General features: G+C 37.1%; 2 protein-coding genes across 11 annotated transcripts in view; one reads left to right on the forward strand and one right to left on the reverse strand.

Annotated features, from left to right (window-relative positions):
- Window positions 1-22,724, reverse strand: part of CASK (calcium/calmodulin dependent serine protein kinase) — a 425,447-nt gene that overhangs the window by 158,181 nt on the left and 244,542 nt on the right. For 7 of the 9 annotated variants that reach the window (XM_077817549.1, XM_077817556.1, XM_077817538.1 and 4 more), the window contains one exon: window positions 6,495-6,597. The exons of 1 other annotated variant lie outside the window; for it this stretch is intronic. In XM_077817549.1, coding sequence (XP_077673675.1) covers window positions 6,495-6,597 — 103 coding nt within the window. Of the gene's footprint in view, window positions 1-686; window positions 774-6,494; window positions 6,598-22,724 lie in introns of those variants that run through there. One more of the 9 variants, XM_077817592.1, reaches the window with a different exon arrangement.
- Window positions 11,571-18,784, forward strand: GPR34 (G protein-coupled receptor 34). 2 transcript variants are annotated; one of them, XM_077817502.1, is made up of 2 exons: window positions 11,571-11,604; window positions 13,266-18,784. In XM_077817502.1, exon 2 carries the CDS (start codon window positions 13,293-13,295, stop codon window positions 14,427-14,429), a length of 1,137 nt encoding a protein of 378 aa, XP_077673628.1. In that variant the 5' UTR covers window positions 11,571-11,604; window positions 13,266-13,292; the 3' UTR covers window positions 14,430-18,784. The 2 variants fall into 2 exon arrangements, with proteins under 2 accessions (XP_077673628.1, XP_077673635.1); XM_077817509.1 differs by lacking the exon at window positions 11,571-11,604 and adding an exon at window positions 12,768-12,869.

A 22,724-nucleotide genomic window follows, 5' to 3' on the forward strand; every position in this document is an offset into this window, starting at 1 on the left:
CAAGCAAGTCTATGGAGACCCCTTTACTCAGACAAAAGGGTGAAACTGCAATTTGGACTGCTGTTAAAGACACTAAACTAGCAAAAACACCACTTTAGAACATTAGTACTGAGATCAAAGTGAGGAAATTCAGAATTATGGATTCCCTGTAACGTCCATGATATTAGAGCACAGATGATATAATTTTTAATCAGAGTGTTCCATGACAGTTGGCAGCATTATATACCCTACAACTAAGAAAATATTTGGGGGCCTGGATGATCTGGAAGACTAAAATGGATAACATAGCTTTGTGCTTCTAGGCCACACTCAAATTAGATCTAGGTCAAATCAGATCAGTAACTGAAGGTCATTACCATCTGAAGGCTCTTCAGTGGCATGTGCTGAATATGATGGTAGTCTGTCCAATCTCCTGTTGACAAATATCCAAATCACAAAATGATCTTATGTTGCCTGTTTCAGCAAAGAATGCAAAGTCTGAATAGATATGGAGACTTATACCCTCTCACCATTAAAGGGGAGCCTTCCAGATCAATCAGTTCTGAGGCACATTGCAATGTAGTATGAGAAAGCTTGCACAACTGATAATTTTCTTTGTGTGTTCTGTAGATAAACAGAGAGCTTCAGTCTCCAGTGTTGCCAATCTTAAAACCATTCACAAGTGCTAAAGATAAATTTTGACTTACCTTTGATCATTTAGTTTCTATGACTCTTTCCGTATTATTCCAGACAATAGGGTTATGCTTTCCACAAGAAGAGTATATATAGAGACCCAATCAGATTTTGTCATCCCTAAGGCAGGGGACTGATGACCAAGATATCAGTAGGAGATTCTTTCAACACCAGTAGTGTCTGAACGATGTATAAGGAAACAACTGGAACAAATAATTTTTAGGGAAAAAAAATGTGAGGTACTAATAAACATCACCATCCGACCTCTCATAATAGAGTAAAATGTTTTTAAATTAAGGAATTCCAAAAAAGAGTGGGATGTCTAGAATAATGTGGAAGGAATAAAGGAATCACACAAACTAGATCAGATTGGTCAAATTTTACTACCTCTAATTCCTTTCCACATTATTCCAGACAATAGAAACTTTTAAAGCAGGTGCGAGGAAGATGACTAGATAATGAAAAAAATACTATTCAATTTCAGTTGAAACTACTGCTTGAAGAAACCTTAATTTGAAAGATGTATCAACTGGACATCTAGACTGTAGGGTCCAGAAAATGTATAAAAGCAAAGATCACATGGTATCCAGATAAGTTACAACAACTGATGCACGGGCCTTCTTTGCCCACGAAACTGCTATAGAGAAAGTAAACTGATCCTTAATTAATTCGCGAATAGACTTTTGTTTAGCCACACAGGTCTGCAATATGCACTCTGAAATCCACCTAGGTGCAGAAATGAGCTTTTGGCAACTTGTATCTTTTGAATAAAAAACAAAGTCTGTCAGAGTCAAAGCACTGTCAAAGTATATTTTTATTTTCCTCCTAAAATCTAGTTTATGTAGGCTTCTCAGCATACAGTGGGTTAACGCACTATCTCAGTGAAAAGAAGAAAACTTTGGGGATAAATGAAGGAATTGTGCGTTTACAATACTAACTTGTCCTTAGAAAATGTAAGGAACAGCGTGACACATAATTTGAACATTATAATGTAGAGCAAATAGCTACTAAAAATCTAGTCTGTATGGAAATAAAATAAAATGTTCTGAAACTTCTAGCAAGTTAATTTAGAGCATTTAGCCCCACCAAGAATATAATTATATATGGATGGGAAACCATCAATATTCAGGACTTCTCAGACTGTCCCCAAAGCCACTGTCTGATCTTCAGGGAACTATATGATAGTCTCTTACTCAGCCATTTTGGTCAGAATTCTAGAATGCCAGCTGGTGAAGCACCAAGAGAACTGACTTTTTGCATATGACCCTACGTAAAGACCACATCGTAATCTCTAGTAAGATAAAGCTGATTTTTTTGATCTATGAGGATATTACATGATCCTGGGGGACACTTCTTGGGTAACTAATATTTAGCAGTTATGCCTTGAGCAAAATCAGTACTGGACTGGGATGGCACAACAGGCCTTGAAGATGGTTTCCTAGTAACAAAGTGAATGGAGTTGTTATCCAGATGAACAGAGTTTCAAGACCTCTGTAGCCAGTGCAGAACTACCAATATGTTTACCTTCTTTGTACTTATCTGTTTTTGTTAATGGTACTAGCTCAACCTTGGAGAAAATACATAAGCTAAGTGAAAAAAAAATCACTGGTGGACTCAGTGCTTATTTTCTGTCACACTTTTACCCATACCCTCACTGAAAGACCTGGGTACTTGACAGTCAAGACGTGTTGCTATCTGATCTACAGTTAGTGCTGCTGAAAACGTACATCATTGAAAGTATTTTGAGACACACCTTTCCTAGAAAAGAAGCAGAGATCACAAGAACGTGAGTTTACGTCCATGTAATCACTAACTTGTTATGTTCCACCTGCCTCTGCATCACATTGTAACCATGCAGATATGTTGAACTGTTCCCAACATATTGATGGACATCTTCCTCTATGAAAGTCGCTGCTGTTCACAAAGTATGACAATCCATACGTATTCTCTATACAGAGAAAATTCCATCTTGGTTTACTGTGAATTCAGAACACAATACACCTTGCTTCTTCCTAATGGCACTAAAGGGAACACATTGGTATTTCCACATATTTCTTTTTGGCCTAGTGCGAAATGAACTATGACTTCAACGTCCAAAAGATTTTGTACCGGGTCCTTAATGGTCAGACTCTTAAAAATAATCTCTGGTGACTTGAGAGTTGAATAAATTGCATAGCTGTGTTTCTAAAAATTCTTGAGTGAATCTTTTTGTTAATTATTTCCAGTACGCACTTGTCCAGTGTTAACATCCTCACAGGCTTTTATGTTAATGACCCTTTGTCAGTTTGACAGGATGAATTAGCTGGATTAGGCTCCTCCAAACAAAGCAAAAGGGACTCTAATTTAAGAAGTGGAAGAATTTCTGAGACTAAAAGCCTGGCCTGATCTCAAGTACCTGCAAACTGAGTTTACTGTCTTGATCAGTAGAATTACAGAACTGTTTTAAAAAAAACCCTGTACAGTGGTAAAAAGTTTATTTTTGGTAACAGTATAGATTCAAGGCCTTACTAAGTAAAAATTATTCCTTCAAAGGCAAGCTTAATAGATTTTGAGGCAGCAACTGCTCTCTCCAATTGTGTTCTCCTGGATTGTGTGCAATTTGGGCTTGTCAGATACAGACATGTCACTGTAAAAAATGTAGAGAAAACAGGCACATTCCCATGAAAATAAAGAAAAAATAATTCTGAAGAACTCAAATGTATATACTTATATATATTTTAGAGAAATCACTGCAAAAATACTGATCTACATGTAAACGGAGGGGCTTTTGAACAACAGCTTGTCTACATGTGGAAATTTACTGGCAGAACTATATCAGTATAATTATACTGCTATACTTATTCTGGTATACAGTGTAGTTTACACCACTACAGTTACAGCGGTTTATCTTATACCACTTTCAAAGTGACAAACTAAGGACTGGGGCTGTGTCTACACTGCCACTTTCAGTGCTAAAACTTTTGTCATTCAGGGGTGTGAAAAAACACCCCGCTGAGCGACAAAAGTTTTAGCGTTGAAAAGCGCCGGTACAGACAGTGCTTTATAGCCGGGAGCTGTGCTCCTGGCGATAAAGCTACCACCGCTTGTTCGGGGTGGTTTTTTCTTTTAATCCCCGGGGGAGAGCTCTCACGGCGATAAAGCATGTCTATACTGCCTATGTCACAGCGCAGCCGTGGCCGCGCTGTAACATGGGCGGCGTAGATATACCCTGGAAAAAGGCACTCTTATTCCAGAATAAGAATGTCCACCTGGGGAGTTATACTGGTATAATTATAGCAGTATAATTATACCAGCATAGTTCTGTCAGTAAATTTCCCCATGTAGACAAGCATGCAGTATATATGGTACTAGTTTCTGATGCTCCCCTATGGACCTGTGAATGTCAGTGAGCATCTAGCATCTGCAGCAATTCTGCCACTGCACATTTTTAAGGTTTACTGAAGACCACTACAGGCCAGGAACACACAGACTTTCTAAAGTCAGCAGAAGCAAGAAAGTGTGGGGACTGTCCTGCCTAAATCAACAATTCTTCAAAAAAATCTGGCTGAAAAAAAATCAGCACATACATAGCATACTGCATCTGAGGAGAAATATATTTTTTAACTGTTTATGTGAAGCAGAGTTAGTTTTTGAACTCAAGAAACTGCAACTTTCTATTTCAAAATTACATCTGTGACTGCAAACAGTTGGAACTGATGATATGCAGCTGATAAATTTCCTGTTCTTCTATAAAGTCTGTAGCTCCCATAATTCATACAGGAGACTCCTGACAGATGAGGAGTGATGAAATATTTTTTTAAAGTTACTAAACAGAACTTATTTACAGTACATAAAACTAGAAGAACAAATAGAGCTTATTGTTGAGTGCTGACATCATACTAAGCTCTGAACAAATACACAGGTAGATAATCTGCTCCCAAGAGATTACAGACAGCACAGTTCAGACCTATGTGATATATAGTGGATGACATAAGGTTGAAGAGAAGAATTCTTCCAGAAGTCATCCTTCCAAAGTTTTGTGAAAAAAGTATGCTTTAAGGAAAGATTTCTGGAGGAGGAAGAGGATGTTTGCCAGACATGAGGAATGCTGTTCAAAGAATAAGGAACAGGATAAAAGAGGGCATGAAGATGAGAGGAGAAAGATAAGGAGTCTCTTAAGGAGGTAAACTTGGGAGGAAAGAGTAGTACAAAGAAGACTTGATACTACACATAGGTGGAGTGGAGTTTTGTAGGGTCTTGGAAGGTGAAGAAGAAGAGAAGCCGATTTGAATTTGAAGCTGATGGTGAGGGGATGCCAGCAAAAAGGCTAGATGTGGCAAACGAGGACCAAGACTTAGAGGAAGATTTTCACACTGGGGATTAAGGAGGACAGATTTTAGAGAGGCTTCAAAACAGCCACTAACAGGATTTAAAAACAACAGTAGCACAGGGAGAAGGACTGATATGAGATGAAGATATCACAGAGGCTAAGTGCCTCAGTCATGGGTGGATAATGGAATTGTATATGGTGACAGAAAAGGGAGGGGCAAAAGAACCTTTGGGAGAAATTTAGTTTTTTGTCAGGTGGAGCTTGGGACAATGGTTGGACATCCAGGAGAAGACGTCTGAAGGAGTCAGGCATTTAAGACCAGCAGCACTGTAATGATAGCTGAAACAAAAGGAGTGGATAAAGTCACGCCACGACCAAGGAGAAAAAGGAAAGAATCAAAATTAGAAGCCCAAGAAATATCACTGAAAAAGGGGAAGAAGCAGAGATGCAGAAGAAGCTGCTGGAAAAGGTGAAATTCAAGAGAGCACAAAGACATAAAAAGCTCAGGAAAAAAGCAAATGGAGCAGAAGGAAATAATTATCTTATTCAAAAACAATAGCTCAGAAGGACAAGTACAGAGAAGAGGATCTCAGACACACCCAGAAGAGACTAACGGTTGTCGGTGTCAGTGGTTTCAGTGGAGTGTACAGAAGCCAGATTGCAACAGATCCATTCAAGCATTAGAGAAGAGAAAGTTGAGGCAGCGCTTCAAGAAGCTTGGAGGTGAAGGGCAACTGCTCCCCTGTTGTAGAAAACCTAATGAAATCCTTGGCACCAATCCCCTACCCTGGCAATGAAGTCATCAGAAAACTGATTGGGTCTTCATCTGTGCACGCTGAATATCGCATAACCCTATTGTCTGGAACAATATGGAAGGTAGCTAGAGGAAATAAAATTCACAGAAAAATGTAAGCATTCTGTCAGTAAATATATATGTATCAAGAAATAGACTCGTATGCAACACCCATACTACAGCATTACAATTTATAAAGATCTACAGGTTATATATAACTCATGTGACAACAATATGTGACAGGAAAGTGTAGGTGTTATAACACCTAGGCACAACAGAGCATCATTAAGGTTGCTATAGTAACCCTTAATTCAATGTCCTTGGCTTTAATTTCAATCTTAATGTCAGTTTTGTTTCTTTTTGTGCGTCAACTGTGATAAAAGGACATACTGATATGGAAGAATTTCTGATTTTTTTCAGTCGTAACTTGATCAAAACAATTAAACTTGTAATTTTTAAGGGAATTTCTCTTTATAGTTGCTCAATACATTATAGGTATACTACTAATGAATTAACAATTTAGACTGATCAAGTATGTGTTTATAAAGTTCATAAAACCTTTAGTGCATGAGTTGCATACTAAAATATTTGCAGAATTTTTTATTTGTAGGGCATGTTCCTCTTGGAAATGTACATTTTTAATGCTATAGCACTATACACGCACCACACACACTCAGTAGTTTAAGGTTTTGAAGGCAAAACACAAAATAAAATTCTTACCTCCAGCTACTAGTCCAGACTCCCCTAACTGAATAGCTACCCCAAAACCACCAAGCTTTACAGGTGCTGAATTCTCCTTTGAAGCAAGTAGCACGCAGTGTGGCTGAAAAGAGAAAACCCAGCAGACATGATTATAATACCAAAAAAATCCAACCTGCTTGAAGAACTGAAAATATCTTTGTAATATATTAAAAAGAAGCTTAAGTTTTTGTCTGTGGAATGGAGTCCACTTCGGCATCTTTTTACTTCTTCATTTCAAACTTTTATTTTGGTACAGCATAAGCACCTCACCTCTTGCTGGTTTCCCTCTAGTCTTGCCTTAACACAGCAAGGCCTCATCAGGGCTAGTTGGTACTCACAGAGAACGCAGCCTGAAGTCATGACAATATGAAGAATAAGAACTCCATGAAAGTCTACCAACTTTTCCAACAGGATGTAGCTCTAGTTCTCCAGCGGAAACATCCCATCTCTGAGAGACCTTATGTTTCACATAAACAACATACAACCTTCTTTTGGAGCTCAAGCCCATCCCAACATAACCAGCAAAAATTTCAACCTGCAAAAGGGAAGCAAGCTGCCTGTATGAGATATCTAGCAAACAGTGACCTTCGGGGAAAAAATAAAAAAACTCAGGTGTTGACCCAGATTCCTTGTATGGCATTTGTGCTTCTACTCCTCCACAATTCATACCAACAGTAATAATCAGATGGAAAATATAGGAATTAATCATATTATGTAAGTATTTTGGGGCAGGAGGTTAGGAAATCTTTGTGTATCAATACAAAATTATATTTTACATATATATATATGCTCTTGATTAAAAAAATCGCAATTAATTTCAGTTTTAAACAATAGAATACTGAATTATTAATTTTGGATGTTTTTCTACATTTTCATATATATTGTATTCTGTTACTGTAATCAAAGTATATTATTTTTTATTATAAATATTTGCACTGTAAAAATGATAAAAAACAAAACAGTATTTCAATTCACCTCATACATGTACTGTAGTGCAATCTCTTTGTCGTGAAAGGTCCTTGAGGACCTGCTCCATGATTTTTCCAGGGACTGAAGTGAGGCTGACTGGCCTGTAGTTCCCAGGATCCTCCTTCTTCCCTTTTTTAAAGATTGGCACTACATTAGCCTTTTTCCAGTCATTCGGGACTTCCCCCTGTTCACCATGAGTTTTCAAAGATAATGGCCAATGGCTCTGCAATCACAGCCACCAGTTCCTTTAGCACTCTCGGATGCAACTCGTCCGGCCCCATGGACTTGTGTAGGTCCAGCTTTTCTAAATAGTTCCTAACCACCTCTTTCTCCACAGAGGGCTGGCCATCTATTCCCCATTCCTATGCCCCCTTCGTGCTTCAGCCACCATTCCACAGGACATGCGATTGGCTGAACAAGTAGGACTGAGAGGACTTGCAGGCTCTAAAATTTTACATTGTTTTATTTTTAATGCAGTTTTTTTGTACATAATTCTACATTTGTAAGTTCAACTTTCATGATAAAGAGATTAAACTACAATACTTGTACTAGGTGAATTGAAAAATACAATTTCTTTTGTTTTTTTACGGTGCAAATACTTGTAATCAAAAATAAATATAAAGTGAGCACTGTGCACTTTGTATTCTGTATTTTAATTCCAATGACTGTATTTGAAAATGTAGAAAACATTCAAAAGTATTTAAATAAATGGTATTCTATTATTGTTTAACAGTGCGATGAATTGCATATTTATTTTTTGTGTACATATATATATATTTAGTGACAGGGTCAGGCCAGATGGCTACAGGAGAGTGATAGAAGGCAGCCATATTAACCCCAGGTTAAGGAGGTCACTTTTTCCTGGGTAAGGTAACAGGGAAGGTTCCAGAACAATCAGGAACTTTCTGGAAACAATTAAGGCAGACAGGCTGATTAGAACACCTGCAGCCAAACAAGAAGCTGCAAGAATCAATTAAGACAGGCAGGCTAATCACGGCACCTGGGTTTTAAAAAGGAGCTCACTTCAGTTTGTGGTGTGCGTGCGAGGAGCTGGGAGCAAGAGGCTCAAGAAGCTGAGAGTGAGAAGGCGTACTACTAGAAGACTGAGAAGTACAAGCATTATCAGACATCAGGAAGAAAGTTCAGTGGTGAAAATAAAGAAGGTGTTGGGAGGATGCCATGGGGAAGTAGCCCAGGGAGTTGTAGCGGTCACGCAGCTGTTACAGGAGCCACTGTAGACAGCTGCAATCCACAGGGCCCTGGGCTGGAACCTGGAGTAGAGGGCGGGCCCGAGTTCCTCCCATCCCCCTACTTGATACTGGAGGAGTTGAACTGGCCTGTGGGTTCCACCAGAGGGGAAGGCTCTGGCCTGTTCCCCGATCCACCAGGTGGATCAGCAGAGACTGCGGGGATTGTTCTTCTTCCTTTCCCCATGCTGGCCAGTGATGAGGCTAACTGAATGAATGGCAGATTTGAGCCACGAAAGTGGCCAAACTGAGGACTGCCGTGAACCTCTGAGGCGAGCAAATCCGACAATAAGCACAGGACCCACCAAGGCAGAGGAGGAACTTTGTCACAATATATATTTATATAACCTGATATGGAACAGCAGGCAGTATTTAATACATCTAGCTAAGTTTACTCCTGGGGGAATCCTGTGCCATTGAGCAATGCAGAATTTGCACAGAATTAATGGTCTGAGCACAATTTTCTCCCCCCACCCTTGCCACACAAATGGGCTGCAGAGCTGCTGGCCGCCACTAGGAGGCCACTGGACCCGGCAGAGCCCAGCTCTACAACAAAAGAAACTGCCGGTGGGAGGGGGAGGGAGCTGGAGGGTTCCTGGAAGCTGCAGTTCCCCGCCCTGAAGGAAGGAGGCAGCATGCAGGAAACTCTATACAATCCTGGAACCCAGCATTAGGCTGTTTCTCCCTCAGGATCCCTGGGATTTGGGAGGGTAGGAGATGCGAGTGTTTGGGCTGGGGGGCGGCCCTGCAGCTGAGCTCTAGAGGGTATCTGGCCCCCTGCCTGGGCTCTGGGAGGGAGAGGTCAGAGAAACAGGAACTGGTTTGTCATACGGGTTTCTTTAACTCTCTATTTCTGGGGGAACTTTTGTGTGTGTCTGTATTGTTACAGACATAGTTGCTGACAGGTATTTTGAAATAAATAACCTCAATAATTGAAACTGACGTGATTATATAGTGTTATGTTGACAAATAAAATATGCAGAATTTTAAAATATTGTGTGCAGAATTTTTAATTTTTTGGTTCAGAATTCCCTCAAGAGTACAAATTCCTCCACAAGCACAATGAACCCTTGGAGCATTTTTTGCATCTCCTCACAACTGTCAAACCAATCATATTAAGGTTAGCATGTTTAAATGGATCAATGTCAAAACTACATATTGCTTTTTGGAGAATAATTTACTGCAGAAATTGAAAAACTGAAAGCTATTGATGAGCAACGTCTCTATCCCTCCGCAGCCCGTTGGGTGATTTTGGGGTTTCCAGGAATGTATGGCCAGATGTACTTGGCCTTGCTCTCTTGTACCAAACTTCTGGAAAAGGTTGGAACTTGTATAATAAATAACTGACAGGCTTAATTAATGTTAGTGCCACTGCCATTAATCTGCTTAAACCTCTGGCACAAATGGAACAGATTTGTTGAATAAGAGGACAGTTTGTTACACAGTCATTTTTATTGCTCCAGGTGTATTTTAATAAACTAACTATGGAGTATTTATAAGTCATCATATATGGTTACAAGGAACTTGACCTCTTGAATCTGGAAGAGTTGCTACACAACCTCCCAATATGCAAGGCTGAACACACTACAGATGAGTGCAACTATGGAAGAATCTACTTTGGCCAGAAACACATAAGGACTAATTACATGAACTTTACTTTATATTGGAGGCTCTCTTTGATGAAGCTCAACAATTTCTACTACATTAAAATATTCTGTTTAATTCAGGATCATATTAAAAGAAAACCACATGGTAGAAAACACCTTCTTCCATATCCCAGTCAATAATACAAGTATCACCCTACATTCCCCAATCCCTTATCCCTGGGATGTATTTCTATATCAGTATATGATAAAAAAAGATGTACAAATGTGCTTCTAATGCTCTCCCATGGTTTAGTTGTTAAGAAGTAGTATAAACTATATTACAGCTTATTCAAAACAACCTTCCTGTGTGACTACCAAAACCCATTAAACCAAATGAGGCTCTGCTACCTTTGTGGTTTCCCAATTCTGGAATCAGTGAACGCCAAAAAACATCTTAGAGCAGCTTCAGGGATGTTCTAAGTTGTGCCTGGCTGCCCATGGTCCCAAGAGGGCTGCTCTAGCAGCTGGGGATTGCTGGAGTGCAGTGATACTGCAGACATGCCCTCTTATCCCTGGCTACAAAGACCATGTGTTGGAAGAATCTCCAAATAGCTTGTTAAATGACCATTTCAGCCTTTTGGCACTGGAGCAGCAAAAAGGAGCCATATTGGCAGAGAACCTGAAGCACTCTCTCATAAATCCTATGAATTGTTTTATATAAAACTCAAACTCTTAAGAAAAAAATAGTAGCCCCTTATAAGAAGATATAGCTTCCTAATTAGCCTAATTGAAAGTTGAAGAATCCAGAGGCAGCTCTTGACTCCCACCCAAACAAATTATGGATGTGGTATTGTAGTTTTTGATTATCAGAATTTTGGAGGCAGATACATCCAAGCCAACAGCACCTTAATTATTTTTCCAAAAGGAAGCCATCAAAAGTTTCTAGACAAAAGTCAAAATGTCCAATTACTCTTGTATTGAGCTTTGGACAAAACAACACATACAGAAAAACTGATTAAGATTTGGCAAAAAACAAAACTACTATTTTAAACCGAGACTCAATTTTATAAGCTGTAAAAACAAAAACAAAAAAACAAAACAAGAAAAAACCTTTGCCAGAAACATCACCACAGCAACACAGGAAGTTTATCTAGCTGACAGGGCTGATTCTTATCACAGAGAAGTTTTTTCTATAGCTTTCTAATAAGACATGCACATTATCTTCCTCTTTCCTTTTAAAGGGTTTTAGAAAACAGTCAGCAGAAGAGGTCCATAAGGAACCAGAAGGTGAGTATTTCCCTTTTCATTAAAGATATACTAAATCAAATTTCAGATGAAATATATATTATAAAAGGTACTACTGACCATTCAGGAACTTAAAACATTTAGTTACAAGCCTCAAAGTTTAAGTAAATTATGTCTGATTTGATATCTGTGATAGTATTTGTCCCGGCAGCTGAGAAGAACTTTGATTGCAATACTTATATAACTTGCTTAATATTCACGTCTCTATTTTGCTTAAAAACTAACTATATAAATCATAGTATCAAGGCTTTTCCCTCCATGAACAGAGCTTAAATTAGCAAAGTGAAAGATGGTCTTGAAAAGTACAATTGAAATAAACATACTCTCTATTAGATCAAACCTACTTCTTTTACAATAGTTTGTGGTCTAAGTAATGCAGTCTGACAACACCATTTTCAGTATATTACTTACTATTATCATAAGAACAGCCAACATGGTATACAAAAATATTTTAGATCTTCCATTCAATTATTCTGAATCTTTCAAGTGTACATCTTTATGCATGTTATTAGCTCTTAGCAATATTCAGATTTTTTCTTCTATATTATATTGTTGCCATCTGCACTGTTAAAATAGTATCCCATATTCAATTACAGCCTCCATTTTCAAGAGTTAATACATAAATGAAAGTTTACTGTAAGATGGAATTTGGGATACTTTCCCCCCCACTGTTATCCCCAAAAATCTGTTGTTCTGTTAGAGTTATAAGAATACAAACAAGTGTAAAACTGAGTTTATCAAAACCAAAGATCTGTCTTAAAAAAACAAACCCTGAACTCAGTGAAGCGGTCATTTACTCTGTGTAACCCAGCACTTTAATTTCCATATTTTGACAGATGCTCTTATGCAAAAAAATCCAAAAACAAAAGAACCCATGAGCACTCAAATTAAAATAAGGTCAAAAGAGAGACTTAACAGACTAAATAGTGTCATTAGCAAAACATGTAGAATACTGAAATATATATACAAATCAGATACAAAAGTGAAGAAGTTAGTCAATTACTTATTTGATCAAAGGTACATCATTCTATTATTTTCATTGCTGTTTTGCCCCTTCAGGAAAACACTTATTTTATGCATTTCTATTAAAAATATCTTTTTTAACTCTGTGAAGCCAAGGCTGAGGCTCTGTCTTCTGGTTTTATTGTGATTTCCTGCCCCGCAACAAACTCAGAATTAGAGATGGTGTGAAAATAACTCAGCACTCCATGGAACAAATATAAATATACACAACAAAATAAAAAATTGTAAGTATAATTTGTCTTACCTCTCCCTCACAGAAAGTGTTTTTCAAACAACATACAAAAAGAGTTATATTTTAAAAAGTAATTACAACGTAACTATAAATGAATTTTTGCATGAGTTTTGTTTCGGCATCTGCTTTTGCACACTCAGGGGAAGTGTGAAAAGAAGAGGCTATAACACACAAGTGCCTCAATAATTTTGAAATGTGGTTGGAAGTTCTTCTGCACAACTGACTGCACTTAATAAATTATAGATAGTTGTATTTGTTACTATTGTTGCTGCCTTTAAACATCTATAAATAATTTGATTTAAGACTGTGCCTATGACAAAGTAATGTAACATACAACATTAATATCACAGCGAACAATTCTTAAGTATTTCCCTTTGCATCCTTATAGGACAGTGTAAGAAAGCTCCAACAGACTATGGACGCAACTTCAACTGAGCTCCCGAACTCTTCTCCATACAAGGAAGTCTTCTGGAGTTACCGAACTGAGCTAAACAGAAACTTCTCTTCAGAAACCCTAAATGCTACTGTCTGTTCCATGGAAGAAGGCTCATTGTCTCTTGTTTTCATCATTTTTTACTCCATTATTTTTGTCATTGGATTGGTTGGCAATATTATAGCCTTGTTTGCTTTTTTGTGCATTAATCACAAAAGAAATTCTATCCAGATTTACCTGCTTAATGTAGCCATTGCAGACCTTCTACTGATCTTCTGCCTCCCCTTCCGTATACTATATCATATTAACAAAGACACATGGATGTTGGGATTGATTTTCTGCAAGATTGTTGGAACCCTATTTTATATGAACATGTACATTAGCATCATACTGCTGGGATTAATTAGCATGGATCGTTATGTAAAAATTAACAAGTCTATACGACGTCCAAAAATGTTAACAGCTACACGAAGCAGATATATCTGTTGCATATTGTGGACAATTGCAGTAATAGGACTCATAATTATAGTTGCTCAGTCTGCTAAGAGGGAAGAATACAATTCGACCATGTGCTTCCATTACAGAGATAAACAGAATGCAAAAATGGAAGCAATTTTAAACTATATTCTTGTTATAGTCTTTTGGATAGTTTTCTTTCTACTAATACTTTCATATGTTAAAATTGCGAAGAACCTTCTGAAAATTTCCAAGAAAAGAGCAGATTTTCCCAATGCCGGAAAGTACAGCACCACTGCAAGGAATTCCTTCATTGTACTTATTATTTTCACCCTGTGTTTTGTTCCATATCACATATTCCGATTTGTCTACATTACATCACAATTACAACACACATCTTGTTACTGGAAGGAGATAATTCACAAATGCAATGAGATTATGCTTGTATTTTCAGCTTTCAACAGCTGTTTAGATCCAGTTATGTATTTCCTAATGTCCAGCAGTGTTCGTAAGACTGTATGCCAACTTATTTGTAGAAGACTTCATGGGGACTCAAGTGTGAGCGACAGTATTTCAGAAATGAAACCTGGGCAATCTCGTCATGATACTGCGACTACCATTATCCCCCACTCAAGCTTTTTAAAGAAAAATTCCCTCATCTGATTGCTTAAATATAATGGACAACCGCTTCCCAAAAAGACAAGCAGATAATCTACTAGATAATCGACACTGGATGTACATGGGTACAGGGATGTACAACAATACAGAGCTGGTAATACTGCCTCGAGAAAAGCCTTTCCCCCCTCCTTTCCTTCCTTTTTTACAAGTATGGGAGGTCATACTTCAACTGCTTAAACAAATTAAAAATGATTTTTGGTGAGAAAGAGCTTAACTTTTTTATTATTACAAATCAATATGAACCTTCATTTAAAGATTCATTTAGGACAGGATTAATCTACAGCACTTTCTTTCAGAAACAAATTTTTAAAATGGGACCTTGATGTGTGCGCAAGAAGCTTTACACACCCAAATACTTGGTATACATTTATTAGCACTACTAGCTATGCACATATGATAGAATGAATTTTGCACAAGTAAATCTTTACCTGTATCTAATTCGAACCAACTATGAAACAGATGTATTACAGATTTTATAAATCCATCTTTGAAAAAAATATATTTTAGCAGGCTTCAAAAATAAATCAGCATCTTAACTGCATTTATTAAACTAACCCTTTCAGCAAAATGTATCATACTCTATTATGAATGTGGCTTACACAGAAGGTAAAAAACAAGACAATTATTAGTTCATTTATTGGAAAAATGTGCTTTATATTTTGTTTATTAAGCAAAATTAGAATATTCAACTACTAATTTTGAAATCCTCTAACAAGCCTTCTAGAACCTTCATGATGTTAAACACCAATCTTAACTCAGGTGGGAAAAAAGTCAAAATACAGGAAAGTACGCAATTCACATTTTGAGGCGTTGGGAGGAGGAGGAGGATTATCCAAGATTTGTTTCAAAATTCTATTGACAAATCTAATAATTTCAAAACATACATGCATGCCAAAATCTCAACAAGGATAAGAAATTCAGAACGAAAGACAGTTATATAAACTGTAAACACAAAATTAAGCTATTGTGGATGTAGAAGGATTTGAAATGAGCAGCGTTTTGTCAGTTCTGGTCTCTGTTCAACCCCAATTACCTAGGTTTTGAGGTTAATATCTACTTGTATATTTCCAAAACCATTTATTTCAAATATAATACCTCTATGGCAGAGACCATGTCTTTTAACATGACTGAAGCATCATACTCACCAACGATGTTATGCAAATAACAATCAAATATTAAATGTGGACTGCATACTGTATAGCCCAATTCAAGATTAAAACCAAGCAGATTTATGCAGTTAATGTGTGCAGGCTGAGTAAAATTTTTAACAAAGTTAAACTAGCCTTGATGACTAGGGTGAGTGAGGGAGGGAACTGGACTAAGAATGGAACTTGAATCTCTAATGTGATAGGCCACAATACTGGACAGGCCTGAATTTTGTTTTAAACTCTAAAATAAAGGGTCAAATCCTGTAAAATCTGAGTAACTTTATTCAAGTGAGTAGTTGTATTGAAGTTGATGAAAACACTCATGTGACTGCTCACTACATCTTTGCAAGACTGGATCCTAAGGCATCTGTCATAAATGTAAAGGGAAGGCTAATCACCTTTAAATCCCTCCTGGCCAGAGGAAAAAACCCTTTCACTTGTAAAGGGTTAAGAAGCTAAAGATAACCTCGCTGGCACCTGACCAAAATGACCAATGAGGAGACAAGATACTTTCAAAGCTGGAGGGGGGCGGTTTAAACAAAGGGTTCTCTCTGTCTGTGTGTTTTCTTTTGCCGGGACCAGAGCAGGAATGCAGGTCAGAACTCCTGTAAAGGGTTAATAAGCAATCTAGTTAGATATGCGTTACATTCGGTTTTGTTTAAATGGCTGATAAAATAAGTTGTGCTGAATGGAATGTATATTCCGTGTTTTTTTTTTTGGTAACTTAAGGTTTTGCCTAGAGGGATGCTCTATGTTTTGAATCTGATTACCCTATAAGGTATTTACCATCCTGATTTTACAGAGGTGATTCTTTTACTTTTTCTTCAATTAAAATTCTTCTTTTAAGAACCTGATTGCTTTTTTATTGTTCTTAAGATCCAAGGGTTTGGGTCTGTGTTCACCTATGCAAATTGGTGAGGATTTTTATCAAGCCTTCCCCAGGAAAGGGGGTGTAGGGCTTGGGGGGATTTTTTGAGGAAAGACATTTCCAAGTGGGCTCTTTCCCGGTTATATTTTGTTACACGCTTGGTGGTGGCAGCAATAAAGTCCGGGGACAAAAGGAAAAATAGTTTGTACCTTGGGGAAGTTTTAACCTAAAATGGTAAAAATAAGCTTAGAGGGTTTTTCATGCAGGTCCCCTCATCTGTACCCTAGAGTTCAGAGTGGGGAAGGAACCTTGACAGCATCATGTTGCATGTCTAAACTTGCATGTTTTCAATACTGGGGAAAATCCTGGTTCCAGTCAATGGCAAAACTCCTATTGACCTCAGTGGAACCAAGATTTCACACACTGTTTCTTTTACATTTTGGACATCACTTTAGTGTATTTTTTCTGCCAATCTATTATTGTTCAGGTTTGCTGCAGCTGGATATAAATGTGTTCACTAAACCACGATTACTGGTAACCGTATATTATTACATTTCAAAGCTGTGGGTATCTTTTGTATCTTCTTTAGAAATAATGTGATTCTTATAATTTTATGTTTTACTTACAGTCTCAACATTTGCATTTTTCTTGAATGTTTTAACATATACAAATATTTGAGATTGATGTTAGTGTAGTTCCTGAAGGATTCTTATAGCAATTTCTAATCTACTTTTCAGAATGTATAGAAATAATGTCAATAATTATTATTAATAATAATAATAATAAATAATGGTAGACAATCATAGCTCACAGTTATGTCTTCGTCTATAAACCAGCAGGTCACATGGTCTCCTTGCTCTGTTTCCACACTCTAGCCTATGAGCCCACAAGAAACTGCATCCTTCTCTCTAGAACACTCACAAATCAAACTATTTATACATTTCTATTTCTTTTCTGACCAGAAGTAGCCAACAGAAACTACAAATGAAGTGAAAAGCAAAAATAAAATGTTCGGTTAAGTACAGATTGAAAGTATGTTGTATATCCCTACTCACCAGGCATGGAGGGAACTGAACAAAGAAACGATTTTTAAAATTTTTTTTTAGAATATATTAATTTAAATCTAGAAACCTCATTCAAAGGTTACCATCAATAGAATCAACGTTATCATAATGGTACATTCTGGGATATCTTCAATGAACTAAATAATAGCATGAGAATTCACAAATTTTCAATTTGTTCTGAATGTCACCTTTGGGGAAAGCCAAAATCAAGTGGAAAAGTGCTCTTGATTATAGAAAAACCTGCTTCACGTTTGTTTTTGTAAAGCCATCATCATTAATTTTGTTATTGTAATATTGTTTTGTAAAAAAGCAAGTAATCACTCTGCAATCAGGACAACAAAAATATTATTCAGTTTTGAAACTATAAGAGCCTATCAGATGTAATGGTGAGCTTTTTTGTTTTAATAATTTGTGTGTGATTTACTTGTGAAAGATGCTGTTCTGGAGACTGACATTGAGTATATATAGGACAGGTACAGAGCAGGCAGCAGAAATTAAACTTTTCCATATTGTCCTACCAAATTATGCTAACCTGGAGTTATCACCTTTGTGAGGTGGGGGTAATTCAATCTTAACACAACCACTATGTTAAGATTGCCAAAAGTTTCAATAAGTGCTATTTTATTTGTGACTTTTGTGATGTACAAATTTGTATACTGGGATCTGATCGAAGACCATGAAAGTATTTCAATCAGGCCATTAAATATAGAGCTGTGTGAAAGCTGATTTTTGGTTCGCTGGAAGTTCCGAAAATTTTGAAAAAAGAAATTGTTTTCGATTCATCCAAAATCAATTAAAATTTTTTTTCCAGTGAACCAAAAGTCTAAAAATAATTTTTTTGGGGGGGTTGAATGCAATGTTTTGTTCAACCGCAAACTGTTTTGTTTGTGAGCTTTTAAAAATGTTTTTGTATTTTAATTTTTAAAACAAATTTCAAAAAGTCATTTTGAATAAAAAATCAAAATGTTTAGTTTAAAGAAAATACCAAAATGATTTTTTTCCCAGTTTTGTTCTGACTAAAACAATTTGGCAAAGTAGACAACTTTGAAATGTTTCCCTAAACCCAAATCTGCATTTTTGATCAAAAAAAGTTGTGGCCAAAAAACATCACCCTGTTCTAATTAAAAAGACTTCTGATAGTAATGATGTTGGCCAATGTTGACCTTGGTTAGATTTTAACCAGTGATCTTGTTTAAATTTTTTCTATTATGGTATACTGATAAATCTTGGAAACTTTAAAGTAAAGGTAAACACACAAATCTGTACTTATTTCTTGATGAATATTATGTGTTTGTTGGTACTGCTTTTAAATAAAATTCCAATTGTTTTGTTTCTTCATTTTAATTGTTAAAAATTTACATTTATACAACCTTTTTCATTCTAGGGGGCCGCAAAGTACTTCACATGCTAGTACACATACACACAGAGTATGAAGTGGAAGGTAGCAACTTCTAAACAAAGAGACAAGTTGACATTTTTAGGCAGGAAGTGTCTACCTTATCCCATTAAATCAGAAGAGAATTTCAGGTAGGCTATAAGCTTCAACGTTTTCTTCTTCTTGGATTGAGTTATAACAGTTTGGATGGTATAATATCATGCCCTGCAAATCAACCTTGTGAAATAACAACAGATCCTGAAATAACATTGGATATCTGTGGAAAGTTACATCGTGATATCACAATCACATTTCAAAATGCCTTTATATAATGTGTTTGATGCACGTTTATTCTGCTGGACAAATTTCTATACATGACAATCCAAGCAGGCAGACTGTAATTACTCCAATTGAAATTTGGCTAAGACACCAGGATTATTCCCTCTACACCTGTGAAATGTGCCACATGAAAAGAGACTTGAACAAGTAGTTTGGACCTCTATTGTACATTTAATCCCAAAGATGGCAACCAATAATATGAGTGGGCATTGTACAATACCCACTCCATCACCCTTAATCATGCTGAGCAGTACACGGATTTCAATACCACTATTCTTGAAGTACTATTCCTCGTAACTGCCAGATTGTGACACCCTCACTGTTTTCAGTGGGATTCCTGCAGATGTCTCTATGTGCATTTCATGGGCCTCAGGCTGCTCTTCTATTGAAGTCAGTGGCAAATTTTCCATTGACTTCAATGGGTGCAACATCACGACTACGTCTCAGCCTCTCTCTAAATTGTGTAAATACACATGTACTCTCACACTATATAATTACACACACATGGAAGGTAAGGAAGGAAACATTTGAGTGTATTCCACTTTGGGCCCGTCAAACTTGACAAATCCTTTAATAGCTTAGCTATTCTAAAACATATTGAAAGACCAACCCTAAGCAAAGTATTTTCAAAATTTAAGGAATAAAGGCCAGGCTTGAGTTATCAGCACATAAAAATGTTTCTGACTCTAGTAAACAACTTTTGTTTTCATACCCCATTTAATTGCACTCCTAGTTTTAATTTGTAAATTGGTATGTTTTCTGGGAGGAGAATATGGGAGAAGTGAAATGTTAAATATACTATTGAATCACCAGAATAATTAAGAGTTGAAGTGAATAAGTAACTTCCCCTAAACAACAGTGAATTTAGTCTTGAAACCCCCAAAAGTAAGAACAGTCTTGCAGCACTGTTTTCAGCAACAAACAAATAGGGGCAGATCACACCCTGCACTGGGAAATTCCAGCAGGGACCTAGCCTGAGACTACCTTTGAAATTATACATAGAAAGGACGCATGTGTTGCACAGTATGGAGAGGCTCCTCAGAGAAGATGCTACAGCCTCACTAGACCAAAATAAATTTCTTGCATATTCCCTGCAGACGCAGTGGGAACAATGTACATTGTAAACCTTCCAGCCCTATCGCCACCCCCACCACAAATCCCTGGACCAACTGAGGGCTCGCCATAGAGTCTGGGCAAGGGATGAAAAAACCACAAATATAACAGGGCCCCCGCACATGTAGACAGAGACAGATGACATGCACAGATATCAGAAGGAGAAGACAGCTCTTCAATTCCCAGAGCACCGGAACCAGAGTATCACCATCAGAAAATTAAGTACTTTCTCTCTCTCTCTCCTGGCTGGGTGTAGGGAGCAATTCTGCCTGGGAGTAGGGACCAATAGCACTTGAAACTCTGCAATGTTACTGGAATATGAGAAACAGTTGAACTGACCTTTTTTTAAAAAAAAGTTTTATTAGGGCTGTCAAGAGACTAAAAAAATTAATCGCAATTAATTGCACTGTTAAACAATAATAGAATACCATTTATTTAAATATTTTTGGATGTTTTCTACATTTGTAAATATATTGATTTCAATTACAACAGAATAGAAAATGTACAGTGCTCATTTTATATTTATTTTTGCTTACAAGTATTTGCACTGTAAAAAACAAAAATAGTAGTATTTTTCAATTCACCTAACACAAGTAGTGTAGTGCAATCTCTTTATCATGAAAGCTGAACTTACAAATGTAGAATTATGTACAAAAAGAAACTTGCATTCAAAAATAACATTTAGAGCCTGGAAGTCCGCTCAGTCCTACTTCTTGTTCAGCCAATCGCTCAAACAAACAAGTTTGTTTACATTTGCAGGAGATAATGCTGCCTGCTTCTTGTTTACAATGTCACTTGAAAGTGAGAACAAGCATTCTCATGGCATTTGTAGCCAGCGTCCCAACATATTTATGTGCCAGATGCCCTAAAGATTCATATATCCCTTCATGCTTCCACCACCATTCCAGGAGACATGCGTCCATGCTGATGACTGGTTCTGCTCGATAATAATCCAAAGCAGTGCAGACCGATGCCTGTTTATTTTCATTATCTGAGTCAAATGCCACCAGCAGAAGGTTGATTTTCTTTTTTGGTGGTTTGGGTTCTGTAATTTCCACATCAGAGTGTTGCTCTTTTAAGACTTCTGAAAGCATGCTCCACACCTCGTCCCTCTCAGATTTTGGAAGGCACTTCAGATTCTTAAACCTTGTGTTGAGTGCTGTAGCTATCTTTAGAAATCTCACATCAGTACCTTCTTTGCGTTTTGTCAAATCTGAAGTGTTCCTAAAATGAACAACATGTGCTGGGTCATCATCCGAGATGGCTGTAACTTGAATATATGGCAGAATGTGAGTAAAAGAGCAGGGAACATACAATTCTCCCCCAAGGAGTTCAGTCACAAATTTAATTAATGCATTTTTTTTAAACGAGTGTCATCAGCATGGAAGCATGTCCTCTGGAATGGTTGCCAAAGCATGAAGGGGCATACGACTGTTTAGCATATCTGGCATGTAAATATCTTGCAATGCTGACTACAAAAGTGCCATGCAAATGCCTGTTCTTACTTTCTGGTGACATTGTAAATAAGAAGCGGGCAGCATTATCTCCTGTAAATGTAAACAAACTTGTCTGTCTTAGCGATTGACTGAACAAGTAGTAAGACTGAGTGGACTTGTAGGCTCTGAAGTTTTACATAACTGTACTCAAAAACAAAACAATGTAACAAAAATCTACATCTGTAAGTTACACTTTCATGAGAGAGAGATTGCACTGGAGTACTTGTTTATCATTTTTACAGTGGAAATATTTGTAATAAAATTATATTCACTTTGATTTCAACTACTATATATACACACACACACACACACACACAATATACATGAAATACAATATGTAGGAAAACGTAGGCAAACATCCAACATACTTAATAATTGGTATTCTATTGTTTAACAGTGCGATTAAAACTGCGATTAATCAACAGCACTAATTTTCATTTTTAAACAAGAAGTCAAGAGGCAGTTATAATACTGAGCTTTAACCATCCTAATGAGAGTGATGTAAGCAATGCCCCAACGTATTACTGCCTGTGTTGCCTTTTGTAATCATTCTGCGCCCACTTCAAAATTCTATCCTGAGATTGACACATTGTCACTTCTGACTCCAGTTAAAATAAGGCTAGCACTTTATAGCATTATCCGGCAACAGAGCTTTAATTTAAGTCTCCATATTTTAACAAAAGGAGAAAAATATACTGAGGCGGGACACTCCAGATTCTTCATAGAAATATTGTTATATGAATATAGCCTAAGATACATTTTATGCAAGATGGGTCTTGTAAGGTATTATTGGAAAGGTTATAATTTACTGAATGAGATTCTCTAATTTGTATGCATGAATCACTTCTGTGTCTGGAGTTAGGAATATTAACTATGT

This window comes from Eretmochelys imbricata, chromosome 1 (genome assembly GCF_965152235.1).
Source record: "Eretmochelys imbricata isolate rEreImb1 chromosome 1, rEreImb1.hap1, whole genome shotgun sequence".
NCBI lineage: Eukaryota > Metazoa > Chordata > Testudines > Cheloniidae > Eretmochelys > Eretmochelys imbricata.

Bases quoted from the DNA above. Each gene is read 5' to 3' on its own strand.
- GPR34 (XM_077817502.1), top strand. From the start codon at position 13,293: ATGGACGCAACTTCAACTGAGCTCCCGAACTCTTCTCCATACAAGGAA.